The sequence below is a fragment of the Cololabis saira genome, chromosome 4, assembly GCF_033807715.1.
Source record: "Cololabis saira isolate AMF1-May2022 chromosome 4, fColSai1.1, whole genome shotgun sequence".
Classification (NCBI taxonomy): Eukaryota; Metazoa; Chordata; class Actinopteri; order Beloniformes; family Belonidae; genus Cololabis; species Cololabis saira.
The window spans coordinates 24,883,779-24,899,567 of NC_084590.1; the positions used below are offsets into that span (position 1 = coordinate 24,883,779).

The window sequence follows — 15,789 nt, forward strand, 5'->3', positions numbered from 1 at the left end:
AGATTTTTGTTCATTAGGATCGAGCCTACTGTAGGTGAATTGTGGGTGTAAAGTACAAGGCAAAGGACAGTGGGACCACAGATTGTGATTTATCAGCTAAGAACCTGGAGAAAAAAAATTATATTTAGACTAAGAAACCAGGGATAGATTTATTTTAATTTTTTTTACCATTCATATGGATGATACAGTATATCCCCAGAGTTGCCAGCAGATGTTTAAAACCAAATACATTGTTAAACATGTTGACTTGATGGCAAAATCAAAAATGACTGTCGGGTTTAGCCGAAGCTGATTTAGTACAAACGGCTAGTTGCTTCGATAAGCAAGGTAGCATGAGGATTAGGGATGAGGAAGTGATGGTGGCCAGCCATTGGTTGAGCCCACTGTAAATATGTTTTATTTCTGCTCTAAGGTTGGACATGGAGATTTACTCGCTTTTGAAGCCAGCCTCTGGCAGCCAGTCAATATACTGGAAGAAATCGTAGTTCAACATGAGCCTCAACCTGGAAGTTAGATGGTTGGCGCTTGGTTTCTTCCCATAGTACAAAAACATGCATGTACACCCAATAATGGAGGCCTCTTTTCAAATGACATACTTAATATGTTGTAGTCCTCCACACAATCATGCACAGCATGAAGTGGCTGCATATAAAGGGAAAATAAATGCTGGATGACCAGTGTTGGCAACAGTCTTGATTTGAAGTACAGTCCAAAAAAAATGAATGAAGTGCAAATATTGTCTGTGTCTCAAGGTCTGCAAAAGTCTATTACTGACCTTTTTGTATGAATCAGGTGTGTTGAAACGAGAAACATGCACGGTAGTTGCCATTGAGCTCCAGAACTGGAGAACCCTGGTTTACCTACTCTTAACCAAGAACAGTGAACACAAACACACATTGCATTCTTGCAGTGTGAATATTACAATGCAAGATTCCTTTAATGAGGAAAACAGATGATACCCTGTAAATATTGAAACTTGCTGCATTAACTAAATGTGTCGAAAGAAAATTCTTCTTCGTCATTATGTAATCATCAGAATTCCTGTAAACTTGTTTATTAACATGATTTATGCATAATGCATAATGCATTTATACGACAGGTTTACTGCAAGTGTCACTTAATCAATAAATAGAGGAAAACATATTTGATGAAGGAGTAAACACAGTGTCAATTAATATTGCATTTAAAAAAAAGAAAATTATGTGTGGGAAAGTTGGGTGAGGGTCAAAGCTATGATTATCCAATTTGTATCCCCAGCAGTTTAATCATTGTGAAGAATAGTTTGCCCACAGGCCACATTACCCACAGGACCAGCTAGATCACTGCACGTTCTGATTGCAACGCTGAAGTTCTCAATGCATCCTGTGAAAGCCAAATGATAAATATTTAAATTGAATGCAAGCGAGTGCTGAGTGGGAGTGAGTAATTGTACGTCATTTCAGTTTTCCCTTATCTGATGGCATAGCTATAACTCAGCAATAATTAGTATGTTCACTAAGTGCAACTACACTAAATGCCACATAGGTATATGGAGAGGGGGGAGGGGGCACACTATAGAAGTGGGAAGATGTAAAGAAAGAGAGGAAAATAGAAACTATGGAGTGTGGAAGTTTTACACAGAAGCCTTTACTGCCCCCGTCCCTTACCCTTACTCAACATGTAAACCTGTATACTGCTGATTCCATAAAAGACTGCTCCTTAAGGGCACTTCATTGCCCGTGTTAGTTGATGTTAGTTGAAGCTGAGTCTGTGTCTATGTACATTCATCTGATGACACAACTCCCACACATGCAAATACCTGTGAGCACATTCAAGGACTCATTTCCAGCCATTTCCATTCTCTGGTATAGTCCTCTAGGGCAGAAGTTTTCACATTCTCTGTCTCCTTGGATATGGTTTTCCCAACCACTTCTTTCTCTCTGCAGTGTGTGTTTGGCAGACTTTACACTCTTGTGCTGCTGTCGGAGTCCCTCGTGGGTTGCGGAACTGCTCTCTTCCTCCCTTTCTTTCTATTTCTTTTATCTCAGCATTTCTTCTTTTCTCCCCTCATTGAGAACAACTGAAGCCTCCTTTTCCTCACTGCTTGAGGCAATTTTTTGAAAAAGGGAAGAAAAAGAGAGGCTAGACAGAGATGGACAGGGGAAGAAGGCAGATTTAGGGATGAATGGCCTCATTCATAGGCACAGTGAACCAGAAACAAACACAGGCAATCAGCTCTGCACATGGTGCTTTATCACTCTCAATAATCACTGCCCTGTTTATGAACCTACTGTGGCTCAGTTATCTTGTAAACTATGTTCTAGTAGAGAGGATCTGATATGAAATCCATAAGGTGACTGGATGCCCTTTCTGGACCATTGATCGTCAAGCTTTATTTTTTTTTATTGTGCCTTTGTAATGACACTGATGAGTACACTTGAGGCCTGGTATTAGTAATAAATCTCCAGCAACTGAACAGTGAACACAGGCACATTTGAAACTGTACATTTATAATTTTTGTTAACTAGGTGGCATCATCTTAAACAAAATGTACTTTTATAAAAGCAATATACTTCCCTAATTACTGTATCTGAGATAACACAATGACATTACTGAACTTAATTCCAGCTTATCTTTCATTTGCATTATTTATATTTGTATGCTGATATCCATGTTTGATGTCCTGTGTGGTGAAGCTGTCAAGGTCTGAACCAGCTCTCTGAGAGCCATCTATGTTTTCTGTTATAACGCATTCGGGTTAAGAAAAGGGAATGTTTCTTCCACTTGAGGGACATCTGTAATACTATTTCATTACACGAAAAGACCATCAAATTTAATATACGTTTTCAGCCTGTGACATGCTGTCTTTTTTTTCATCTAGTTGCTGTCCCATTTATCCGTGCCGTGCCACAGAGGAACAAATATGAAATCCATACACTGACTACACTCTCTGCCAGATATTATTGATCTCTTAACTTGGTCTTCTGTCCTGTCTTCATATCGCTCCTCTTTAAAGGAGCTGTCTTTCTCAAGAAGAAATAAAAAGTGTTGTGGTTTTTTAACGTAAAATGACTTTCACAAATGTTTACGCAGCTGTGTGTTCTATTGATTATAGTTTATAACAGCTATGTCCATCATTTTATCATTGATAAAACTGATCCAAGAAACCGAATTGATCGTACTTTTTGGGAAAATGACAGTCATTTCAGAATTATTATTTTTTTCCCCTATTCTCAGCATGCATTTATCTTCCATAGAGTGAGAACATTTTTGTAAGGGATCAGATTTTGTCAAAATAATCCACAATTTCATCAGTAGATCTCGCAAAGCCAAATTCAGTTTCTCTGAGCGAGGCCCATCAGTTCACTTCTCCACAAGATTTGATCGTTTTGACCAATTGTTTAATCCTACAAAATTAAATATAACCAGATAAGAAGTGAAATTCATAGGACATTCTTCCAAATGATGTGGTGCCCCCGTCTCACCACGGAACACCACACTACTGTATGTCTCTTTAATATACTCTCTAGGAGCTGTGTACTTGATATCTTTTCTCTTAGAAATAATGTTTGTTAAATTTTTTTAAAAATTGCTTTTAATGTTTGTTTGATTTTCAATCACAAACATCTCAGAGAATATATGAATTTGCATGGTCTAAATATAATTGTTGACTTTCAGTCTGTAGCAGGGCGAGTGCTACGGGGGCCCGACCGACAGGACAGAGAGGACACAGGGTTTTAGTGCACAAACTTTATTCACCAGAAGCTCTCACACGTGCACCAACACCTTCAGCAGCTTCACAGGGAGACCTGTTGCTGCTGTGCAGCCACGCCTTATGAAGGCAGGCAGGGTGGAGAGGTTGATTGGGAACACCTGTGCCCTAATCAACCTGAGTGGCTGCTGCTCCTCCACCCTGCCACACAGTCATCCAGGCTTGAATCAAAAGGGAACTGGACGTCTTTTTTCTCGGTATTTCTACCCAGAAGTCTTCCTCTGTTCAGACTTACTGATGTGGAGAGTTTAATGCTTTTAACCAATTAAAGTGATGTGCAAATCATTGACCAAACTCCCAAAAGGGCACATTTTATACACAGTCCATGCAGTGTGGATGGAGCTTTACTCAAAGAAACTAAAGCAACTACTTCAGAGGTCTACCTCTAAGGACATTGGACACCTATTTGATGACAATAACACACATATTTTGCCAAATGAGGAAAAAAAAAACATTAAACAGCCTCAAACTTAACCTCTACAGTCCAGTCACTGACAGTTCTGATTCTCTCTCTATCCTGCTTCACCACCATTCGATCTTTGTCCATGTATCAAATTAATTAATGAAAAAAAATGTAATTGTGCAATTGGTTGAAGTTAATACTTAGTCATTTTTAACATAGCTTAGATTCTTTCATTAGCCCTGACAAAATGCTTAAATTGACTTTTTACAAGCATTGCTGGTTTTAAGTAATTGTCTATATATATATAATATATATATATATAGGCTATATATATATATATATTTTTTTTTAATTGTTTGTTTAACAATTTAATGGAACTTGTTGCAATAGATATCCTTTTCTTTTTTGCAAACTAGTCTTTTCCACCCATGACACTGGTGACGCAGGAGACACAAAACAGTTGATTCGTCTCAAAAGGGAAAAGCGAAAAGAATAAGAACAAGAAGAGCCTTTCGTTGAAACCAGAGCCCTCATCAAGCTCAATCCTATTCATTAGAAGCCGATAGATAGATGGATGGATGGATGGATGGATGGATGGATGGATGGATGGAATTTATATATATGGCATCACTTTTTGTTACTTATGTGACTTGGGTTTCAATCTCAAATACTCACAAATATGTCTAAAATATCTCTAATAAGCACTGTGGATACCTGCAAAGGAGCTATTATTATAAAAAAGAAAACTCTTACATTACATCTCCAATCACATTTTTCCTGGAAAAAGTTTTTAATTTTAAACCTCAACTAGATTTTCACCATGAAGTTTGGCTGTTTGAATTATAACAGTTATTACTATGCAGTTTCACTGCATGTAACCAGGACGCTATGTGATGTCATGCAATTTACTCTTTGCAGGATGTTATATGTTCTGACAAAATGAGCTATTAACCTTTGCTTTGCTCCTAATTTTATTCATAATATCCATACAACACATACATTTGTGAATTTATTTTTCATCTATTATTATTAAAATTTGAGAAAACATTGCAACATTTATTCAAATCAACATGTAAAATCATGAATATATTATTTGTTAAAGTGTGTTTTAATTTTTCAGTACCAGGATTCCAAAACACTAAAAGCTTTTACTAAAACCTCTCTTCCACTGTACATTTACTGTAACAGTGACATGTGGAATAAGTACAGTATAAAATAACAGTTCCTTTTATTCATTGTTCATTTAGAATAGACCGATTCCTTGAATTTAATAATGGGAGGAAACCGGAGCACCCGGAGAAAACCTAAAATCTGTCACTTTTACTGAACGTGAACATAAACTTCTGTGATAATCTTCATCTTGTTATTGTCGTTTGCTTCGTGACAGCCTGTTTGTTCTTGCATTCACTCTGGATCTTGGACTGTCATCTTGTGCTTATACAGTACTTGCACAGGCATGCTGGGGTGAGGAATTTCTTAAATCATCTCCACAGAGAAGGATTATATTATATGTATTGGAGTTTGAATCTGAATACGAGTCCCTTTTTATAACAGTATCCTGCGGTTCAGGGAGTTCTTCAATTACCATACTTCAAATTGTTTCATATTCCCAGTAAATACTGACCCGTTCTTCCTTCTACATCTCTGTTTCTTTGCTTTTTGTTCAGCAACCCCATCCTGTTCAGAGACCAATGCTATTTCACTCGTTGGTACCGGTTTGTACAACTCTTCTGGCTCAGGGTCTCCCACTTTTGCAGCCAAGTTATCACCGACCTCAGACTGGTTGTTTTTTTCAGTGAGTTCTAACATCTTACACTTCTCTGGTCCAGAGTCCATTGGTGATACTTTCTCTGTTTCTTGTTGAAAGACGTCTTCTGGTTTGGAGACCAATTCCTTTTCATTGGCCCCCACCAGCTCAGAGACCCCCTCTGGTTCTGAAACTCCTACTTTTGTTGCCAAGTCTTGTGAAACCATCAAGTCTGGTGTTGGTATAACGTCTTCTGGTTGAGGAAGGTGTTCAATGACCTGATTAGCATCCTCAGATTTTCCTGACTTTTTTTTCTTTCTGCGTCTACGCTTCTTTGCTTTTTGCTCAGAAACACCATCTTGTTTGGAAACCGATTGCATGTCAGTGGTCTGTTTCAGCTGAGAGACCCCCTCTGGTTCTGAAGTTTCTGTTTGTTGAACCAATTTTTCTGCACCCACATGGTCCCTATTTGGAAGAAAATCCTTTGATTTAGGGACTTCATCGTGGACTTCTGCTGGGAGATTGAGAGCTCCTTTTCTTCTCAGACATTTTCAAAAGCAGAAGTTTCAGTTTGACATGAGACGCTTATTATTTCTGAGATATTTTCTGTTGCAGAAGACTCAGGTTCACCTGCACTTATCTCAGAGGTTTCCAGGGCAGACTTCAGTTGCTCCGTGAGCTCTGCAAACTTGAACTCTACACTTTGTTTCTTGAGCCTCCAGTTTAGAGATCAGATCCAGATTAGACTCGTCTCTTCTTCAAGTTGCTTTTTTAATTTTTCTATTTCATCAAGGACTGATTTATGAGCCTCGGCATGTTTGGACTTAACCTCATCGTCCTCTTCTTCCAGCGTTTTGGAGGACTGAAATAGATCTTCAATAATGCCTTTGCACTGATTGAACTCTTCTTCATAGACCAGTGTGAGCTGGCATTCAGCCTCCAAACGAGTTTCAGCTTCTTTCATTTTTTTCAAATATGCAAGCAAATCTTTCTCTGCTGCATCCTTCAAGTGCTTTTCCTGATCGAGAAAGAAATCCTTTTTTCTCCAGCTTCTCCTTAAACATCTCCAGCTCATCTAATGGTGCATTCATATTTTCAAGCTCTCCTCTTGGACCCCTTGCAGAATCGTGGATCTTGAAATTTCCCTTGTTCTTGTGAGTGGTAGATGTCTGGAAGGGCAGACAGTCCTTCTTCACAAACCCTCGAGCAGTCCTTTGTGGCTTGAAGACCTGTTTGCGATTTAATTGTTTCTGAAGGTAATTCCTGTTTTGTGTTCCCCGTCTTTTGACATATTCTAAGCAGAGTTTCCCATTGGTGGATAAAGCTTTACAGTTCTGCTTCTGAGCACCAGACACCACCACATCGCTCCACAGATGTTTAGTTGAAGATGCTTCGGTACCACTCATCATTATTGTTGTTTTTATTCCAATAAGATGATTTAAAGTATTGTTAGAAATTAGTTTGATAAGGCTCTTGAAGTTTTAGTAAAACCGGGATGTGTCTCGTAGGAAGTCTAAAAGGCTTGTGAAGAAAATGATCAACATTCTTTGATCTATGATCTAGTGATCATAGATCACTAGATCTAGACATATATATATATATATATATATATATATATATATATATTAAAAAAAATTAGTTATTAAAAATATGTCCGAAAGTGTCTCAAGAAACAGATTTTCTTTTCTTGTTTACTGAAGCAAGCCCTGTTCATCTGAAAGGCTGCTGTTTCCCCAGTTTTACACTGATGGCTTCTTTCACTCATCCTTCAAACCTGCCGTTTTAACCATCTCCACACAGAGACATTGGCCTTTGACATCACATATCAAACACTTTCAGATGCTTTGACAGCCCTCACTAAGCTTTTTCACAACCACTCACACTTAGATTTATGTCACCAAAACATCTCAAAATTGGGCTAGCTGAGCAGACAACTCACAGGTGACAGGTCATTGAGCTACACACACATGCAACATCAACAACTCTCAGTGTTTGAATGTCCCAGCAATAGTTTATACAGACACTCGGGCTCCTGCGTGCAATTTAGAATCATAGGTAGCCTAATGTGCATGTTTTTGGATGGTGGGAGGAAGGCGAAGTATCTGGAGAAAACCCACCCTAGAGTGGAGAGGGCATTGAAACTCAGTGCAACTGATGCTCTGATTATACAATAGTATTTATGTGTTGGGAGGAAATTTAATTTGTCATTCATTTTGGATTTTATCCTTTATGCATTCAGCATGTTTCTGAGCTTCAAGTCCTGCTCATTACAGGTCAACAGCACATCTCCACACTAACACCTCCTCCAGTCATACTGCTTATGCAAGTTTCAACTGCATCACTGGGGCATTAAGGTTGCAAATATACACTTTTTTAACTTTTTGTTTTCACTTTGTGAAGAAGTAAAAAACATTAATTGTTTGAAAGAGTCGTTTACAACCCAAAGCTATGAACAGACTCAAGGTCAATTTCTATGGCGGACCAAAACTGACATAATTAAAAATAAAAGCACTGGGTTTGTATGCGTGTATATATGTATATATATTAAATATAGTAATAATGCACATATATATGCCTTAAGTTTGTACCGGCATGGTATCAACCATTAATATGTGTGCAGACAAGGTAAAAAAATAAAAATAAAAATAAAAGCGGAAAAAAGAATATTTTGTTCTTCCTTTTTTTTATATGTGCATTTTCTTCTTTTCCTTATACGTGCATTCCTTGTTTTAACATTCCCTCATCTCCTCTTTTTACCTTACCTTATGCATTTCTGGCTCATTATGTGAATGAGGAGGGCTGCCCTTTTTGGTCCAGCTCCTCTACTATTGGTCAGTAAATAGGAGGGATCAGGATCGGGCCAAAATGAAGACTATTGCGCAACCGGCGGTGACACATGGATAATCATAGCCCTCACCTTTGTTGAAGTGTATGTATAATGTTGCTCTCGCTACCTTTTTGTTTACACATTCAGCCCTCACTGAAGACTAAATATTGTCTAATGGGTGAATTTCTAAAATAATCTATTAATGTAAAATAATGTAATAATGTAAATTATACAGTAGTAATGCAAACTCATTCCTCTTATACATAATCACTTTTGGGGAAATCCCCCCTCTTTAACATGTTAACTTTTCATACATGTCTCTTAATTTCATTCAATACAAATAAAAATAAGTGATTGTGGACAAGAACTAAAGTAGACTTTTCAGTGTTTGCTGCAGCAACATTTACACTGACTTGTCTCTGAAATGAACACTGCTGTTTTGCTGAGCAGAATTTATGTACAGGAGCTTACTTTCCTAAGGGATACTCCTGGAAAAGCGTAGAACACACAACATGGTATTTGACAGTGGATTTCTCTATAATTGCATTGCTCATAAAGATTATCATTGACATTTACTGCACAGGTTTCACTGTGCTGCACTGTAGGCATCTCTGGGCAATGTTAAGAACAGTCCATTTTATGGCTTTTAAACTAGCTTGTAATCCTCATTTACACAGATGCTTCCTTTATTTTGGTCTCTGCCTGCTGGTAATGAGAACTCCCAGTATGCTGCAGTGTTTCTTTTGCTGTCTGGTGAGTTCCTCAGAACCTTGAGGGTTGTTATTCAGACTAATGGGGGAGAAGTTACTGCAGCACCAGGACAGAAAGTCAGGGGGTTGTGTATATGTGTGTTCTGTATGTTGGAGAATAGAGGATTGTGCTTTTGTGTGCTGTCATTTGTGCCTGTGTGGGTCTGTTTCACTCTGTATTACTTTTGAAGCCCGTGATATACTGCTCAGGCTGAGAAATCAGTAGCAGATTTGTCCGTGAGCATCTAAGCATGCTGTCATGTGGGAAAAAATAGTCCCATTAAAAGACATTAGCACTACACTAAAGAAGCATAAAGAAACATTGCTCGTCAAGACAAATGTTAGAGAGCAGAAACACATGAGAGAGAAAGAGAGAGTAATAAAAAGAAGAAAACAGTAAAGAGTTAAGTTATTAGCCTGTAAATAAATGTACTATCTCAGCATTATATGCTCTTCTCTGAAATGGAAGTTGAACAAATTTGATAGTGACATCAAGAAATAAAATGGAGAGTAGAGCAAGCAAAAGATGCTCTTAAAATGCACAAAGATATATATATATATATATATATATATATATATATATATATATATATATATATATATATATATATATATAATGTTGACCAGCGAGAGATACGAGAATGCAAAAGATGGTTATACTGTCGTAATGTACTCAAAGGAAGGACATCAGAAGCATGAACAGAGAAAGAGGGAGATGCGATGGGGAGGGAGCGCAGGAAGGAACCCCAAAGGAAAAATGAAGATTAGACATAAAAATTGAACATATGGAGATGCAGAAAGAGCAAGCATGAGAGGAGTCCACAAGATGTACAATATATCTCAAGAGTGCTATTGTGTCCGGTGCTTTTACTGGAATGATGATGCACCATGCCGCTGGACCCCTTCTCTCATTAAAGCTTTATGAAGCAAGCTTAGCACACATTTTATTACAATGACGCCACTGCCTGGCACATTTCAGCCTTGCTGCAGGCCTGTGTTCTTAGAAGAGGTTGAAGAGAAACAGAAAGCACAGAAACATATGTCATAAGAGGAAACATCCCAATATCCATTTGAAAAATATGTTTAAGATTAGACTTCAAGGGACCCTAGACTTCTTTCAGACCAAAGGCAGTAACTATTTCTGATCCTTTTGTTGGGACTCTTGAGATGTTATTTTTCATATTCAGATGCTCAGTTAATTCTCCCAAGCAACTGCAAAAGCAAAAAAAAAACTAGGGGTGTCAAATTAGCGCCTTAATTACAATTAATTAATTAAAGGCATATTTAGTGCGTTCTGTTTTTTAATTGCTAAATCGATTTTTTAATCTCCTATTTTCCTTTTCCTGTTTGCAAGTTGCCTTTATTTTGAAATCTGTGTTTGTGCTTGAGTTGTTAGGGTGGAAAACAATGGTCAGTCCCACCTTGAAGTGGACGTTGATTGGCTGTCCCTGTGTGTGGGCGTGGCTAGCTCCGCTGGTAAACTCCCGTTGTAGAGCTGGACAGGTGGGGGCGGGGCGGGGAGTAGCGGAGAAGAGAAGTGAAAATGGAGGAGCATGTGAAAGTTGTGGTCCACTGAATGGGGAATTTACATTTCAAAAACGCCCCGACGGTACCATTGATAAAGGTAGAGTGATATGTGTTCTTTGTAAATTTGTTTACCACTGAAGCAGCTCAAGTTTAGCCACATAAACACAAAGCACCCGGTCGCGGGCGCAGTCACGGCTAACGTTAGCAGCAAAGATGTTGCCACAGCAACGCTCCTCAAACTAGACTCGAGGAGAGCACCGCGCATGCGCACGTCTGCGACAGTGAGGCTGGCGAATGTTCTTCCCAAGTGGATGTAAATGGCCAGGACTGCATCTGTTCAAGTCTGTTAAAAAAAACTAAACTACTTCATAAAGCCTCGTTTTTTGTTGTTATATATCAATGATATATACTGCCACAATAATGTAATTTTAATTAATTTTAAGGAAAAAAACTCAAGTTGAGGGTTTTTCTCAGCAATTTTTAGGTGAGATTAAAAAAGAGAATTAATTAATTAATAAAAAAAAAAAAAAAAAAAAAAAACTATATATATATATATATATACACACATATACACATATATACATATACATATATACATATATACATATATATATATATATATATATATATATATATATATATATATATATATATATATATAGCAGCACGGTGGCAGGGTCTTTCTGTGTGGAGTTTGTTCTCCCCGTGCTTGCGTGGGTTCTCTCCGGGTACTGTGTCTTCCTCCCACAGTCCAAAAACATGCATACTAGGTTAATTGATGAGTCTGAATTGCCCGTAGGTGTGAGTGTGCATGGTTGTGTGTTTATATGTAGCCCTGCGATGGACTGGCGACCTGTTCAGGGTGTAACCCTGCCTCTTGCCTGAATACGAGCTGGGATAGGCTCCAGCAGACCTGCAAAGAATAAAGCGGGTATAGATAATGGATGGATGGATGGATATATATACATTAATAATTAATTACTTAATGAATTAATCTCTCAATTTTTTAATCGCTTGACAGCACAAAAAAAAAACCCTCCTGATTTAAAAAAATCAAAATTAACCCTTTGTTGTCCTAAAAATGACAACACATGTTAAAAAAGATATAAGTGACAGGTTACAAGAGTGACAAGTGGTTACTCAAGAAAAGCAAGTAGCTTACAGTTGTACAGCTTGTGCAAAAGCGTATATTATTTTTATTATTTTTTTCAGCAGTTTTTCTCAAAAATCTGGTCTGGAAACACAAATTAATACGAATCAGAAAACTATATCAGATGTACCCCGACTCAGTCTGAGCAATCATGATGCGGACTGCTCCTAAACCTACATAATGCGTGGTAGAGAGTGAGATTTTATTCAGTGTCACTGTAATTACCTTTGGAAATGCATTACCGCCTAAAAGCAAGGCAACTGTATTATGTATGCAGGGTAAATGAAGAAAACTATTGGGTAATGTAGGAAAAGTCAAGAAGAGTGGAGAAGATGCATTTCCAGTGCGAAACAGTCAAATGAAAGAGCAATGTGGTGAGAACAGAGCAGGCAGGAGGTATTAACACTGCTCCGGTTATAAAGTGTGGTAATGAGGGGGGACAGACTGAAACTGAGGACAATTTCCGATGTTTTAATGAGAATCTTTGTGCCTGCAATGAAGCGCATTTGTTATTGCAATGCTATCCTTGTCATTATTACTCTCAGTCTTGTTTCTGTAACCATCTCTCATGGCATCACAAATATAAGAAAAAATATGTATGTGTTGTGAAAACCACAACACCTTGGAAGACGTTAAGAAAACTTAGGACGCCATGACTCAGAAACACCAAGAAACATCATGACTCAGCTCCTGCTGAATGATGCATGCTGAGCACAGCTCGTATGCTAGTTCTCTGAATTGAAGACATTTAGCTCCTGTCATAATCAGAGTCTAAATCCCTGCCTTATCGCATACTGGGTGCAGGGGCCACGGCTTTGTTTAATTGCCACAAGCTGAACCGTCAAAGCCGCGTCTCCCTCAGTGTTTATCCCCACTGAGGCTTATAGCTGATAATGGAATTACTCTGAGTCCCATGAGGAGGGAGGGAGGAACCGAGACGGGAAGCAGTCATAGGGGAAGAAAGAGGGAAGAGATGAAAGAAAAGTTGATGATGGAAGCTGAAAGAGAGGACTGATGAAGTGTCTGCCCCGAGAAAACTGATAAAAGTGGAAAAGGTGATAGATGATGTGATGCACAAGGAGACAAAAAGAGGGAGAAAGAAAAGCTTTCTGACTAATGCTTCACTGTTGCTAAAAGTAAAGCCTACAGCCTTCTTGTCTCACTGTTTACTCCTGTATGACGTATCGCAGTGAGTTGAGTGAAATATGATACCGTATAGAGTACAAAACATGCCTGCTTGTAAGAATCTGACTGAAGGGATTATATATGTATGTATGTGTGTGTGTGTGTGTGTGTATATGTGTGTATATATATATATATATATATTTAAAAAAACAATAAAAAAAAGATATACAAGCCGCACCTGTATATAAGCCGTATCTGCTCTATTTAAAAAAAAAGATATGCAAGCCGCAGATATTTCTGTTGTTAGATTAGATATTTACCACATGTACAGAAGGATTCTGAACTGTAAACATGTTTATGTAAATGTAAACATGTTTGTACCTAAATAGATCCTTTCCTAACAGTGTCTTTTAACACGGCAGCAACTTTGCTGATTAAAACGGGACGGAACCAAGAGAAAATAACGGTATTTATTATCTATGTATGTGTTTGAAATCTGCTTCTACCTACTTCTATCTGCTAAAGAAGAAGTAGCGTATTTTTCTTTGCATTTATTTTTTCTTAGTTTTTATTCTAATTCCGGTTAGCACTCCCCCTAGCGATGGAAGAAAAATCCACAGAATAGCCGCACCTTTGTATAAGCCGCACGGTTCAAAACCTATGAAAAAAGTAGCGGCTTATAGTCCAGAAAATACGGTATATAGATGCAATATCATAGCTTATTCTCAACTATACAGGCCTAATTCGGGGAATCCCAAACTTTTTTTTGTCTCCTGCTAACAGTCTTGAAGCACACAGATGAAATTTGTGGAAGCGAGATAGCAGAATACATCAGTTCTTTTCCATCTCCATGCTGTCATGGTTGAAAGCGTTGGGTGTCTTTGAGGTCTGAGCAGCAGTGTTGTTGTTGAAAATGACGCTACGTCTGAAGTGAGCTTACACCTTGCCATGGGTTTTTTCTGTCTGCATGTGGGTGTATGTGTGCCTACAAGGACGGATCTGAAGGATATTTAGCCCTAAGCAGGTCGGATTATTTGACAGTAATTTCCTTAACAAAAGTATTAGTAGCCAATGCCAATCCCTGCTCATGGAAATTATTTTATACCTGTCAGGAAATCTTTGAATTGCTTCCCAAAAGGCTTCATTTTAACACATGCATGCAAATGTTAATGTCATAACGACAATAATCCTATATGTGTATGTGTGTATATGTTTTAAAGCAGCAGTGAATTTGCCCTTGATGCCAAGAATAAGTGACATCTAGCTCCAAAAGAAATAAAATAATGCATTTTTGAGATGCGTTCAAGCTCACTGGGAATGTTTTAAAACACATCGCAAAATACACACCAGTCAGGACTTTCAGTTTGTGCTTCTAATTAGTAATGAAAAGGCACTATGTGGCTGACACGACCTGAAGTGGAGGCTCATTAAAAAAGTGGGCATCTTTAAATATATTCAACAGTGTGAATTATAATTAAGAGCCACATGGTCTTCACATTCATTTATACAATTAAAACAGGGAGCCTGAAAATAATGTATATCAGTATAATTTAATGTATTTTTTCACTGACTTTAATCCATTTTCCTTCTGGATCACTCCATCCCCGTTCCCCATCTCCTCTATTCCCACATCTCATCAGTCTGTTCTCAGTACTCAAGGGGGGTCTTCGCCATCTTCGGCCTTTACGACAAGCGCTCGGTGAACACGCTGACATCGTTTTGTGGGGCCCTGCACATCAGCTTGGTGACACCCAGCTTCCCCACTGAGGGGGAGGGCCAGTTCACACTGCAGCTGCGGCCGTCCATCAGAGGAGCTTTACTGTCGCTGCTGGACCACTACGACTGGAACCGATTTGTCTTCCTCTATGACACAGACAGAGGTAAAAACACACGAGGACAAATATATTTTAAAGATGTTGTAGACAAGTAATTTTGTATTTTATTTCTGGTTCATGGAGGGTGTTGAACCCGGATTCCGTTTTAAAGCAGATAAAACTCAACAGAAATCAGTATGCACTATGAGGTACTGTGTTGGGGGGATTGAGATAGTGAAATGAGTGACTTGGGTGATATAACGTAGATGAAAATTCTGGAGTAATCAGAATTTATTGCACATTTGTGTTTGGTAGAAATATGAAGTATTTTGCTTTCAGTATCTGGTGCCACTCTCTGGTGCAGCAACAGCTCCCTCTACACTTTTGTCATCACTGTTGATCATTCCTGCACATCAGCTTGAAGGAGTTTTGGCCCATTCCACCAGACTGAAAACCTCCAGCTCTGGGATGTTAGTTATTTTCTGTGTGCATCACGCTTCTGGTCTTTTCAAGGAATTGCAATTGGATTGTGATAGAAACTTTGACTTGGCCATTGCTAAACATCACATATGCTCTTTTTTGAAGTATTATTTTCTGCAACACATTTTACTCTACAGGCCACCCACTACCAGTCTGAACGTTTACACATCAACACACTATCTAGAAGTCTCAGGTCATCGTCCTGCATTGCGCTGT

At 38.4% G+C, this 15,789-nt stretch overlaps 1 protein-coding gene across 5 annotated transcripts in view; it reads left to right on the forward strand.

Moving 5' to 3' along the window:
- Positions 1–15,789, forward strand: part of gria4a (glutamate receptor, ionotropic, AMPA 4a) — a 152,977-nt gene that overhangs the window by 64,158 nt on the left and 73,030 nt on the right. For all 5 annotated transcript variants that reach the window (XM_061719248.1, XM_061719249.1, XM_061719250.1 and 2 more), the window contains exon 3: positions 14,920–15,159. In XM_061719248.1, coding sequence (XP_061575232.1) covers positions 14,920–15,159 — 240 coding nt within the window. The remainder of the gene's footprint in view (positions 1–14,919; positions 15,160–15,789) is intronic.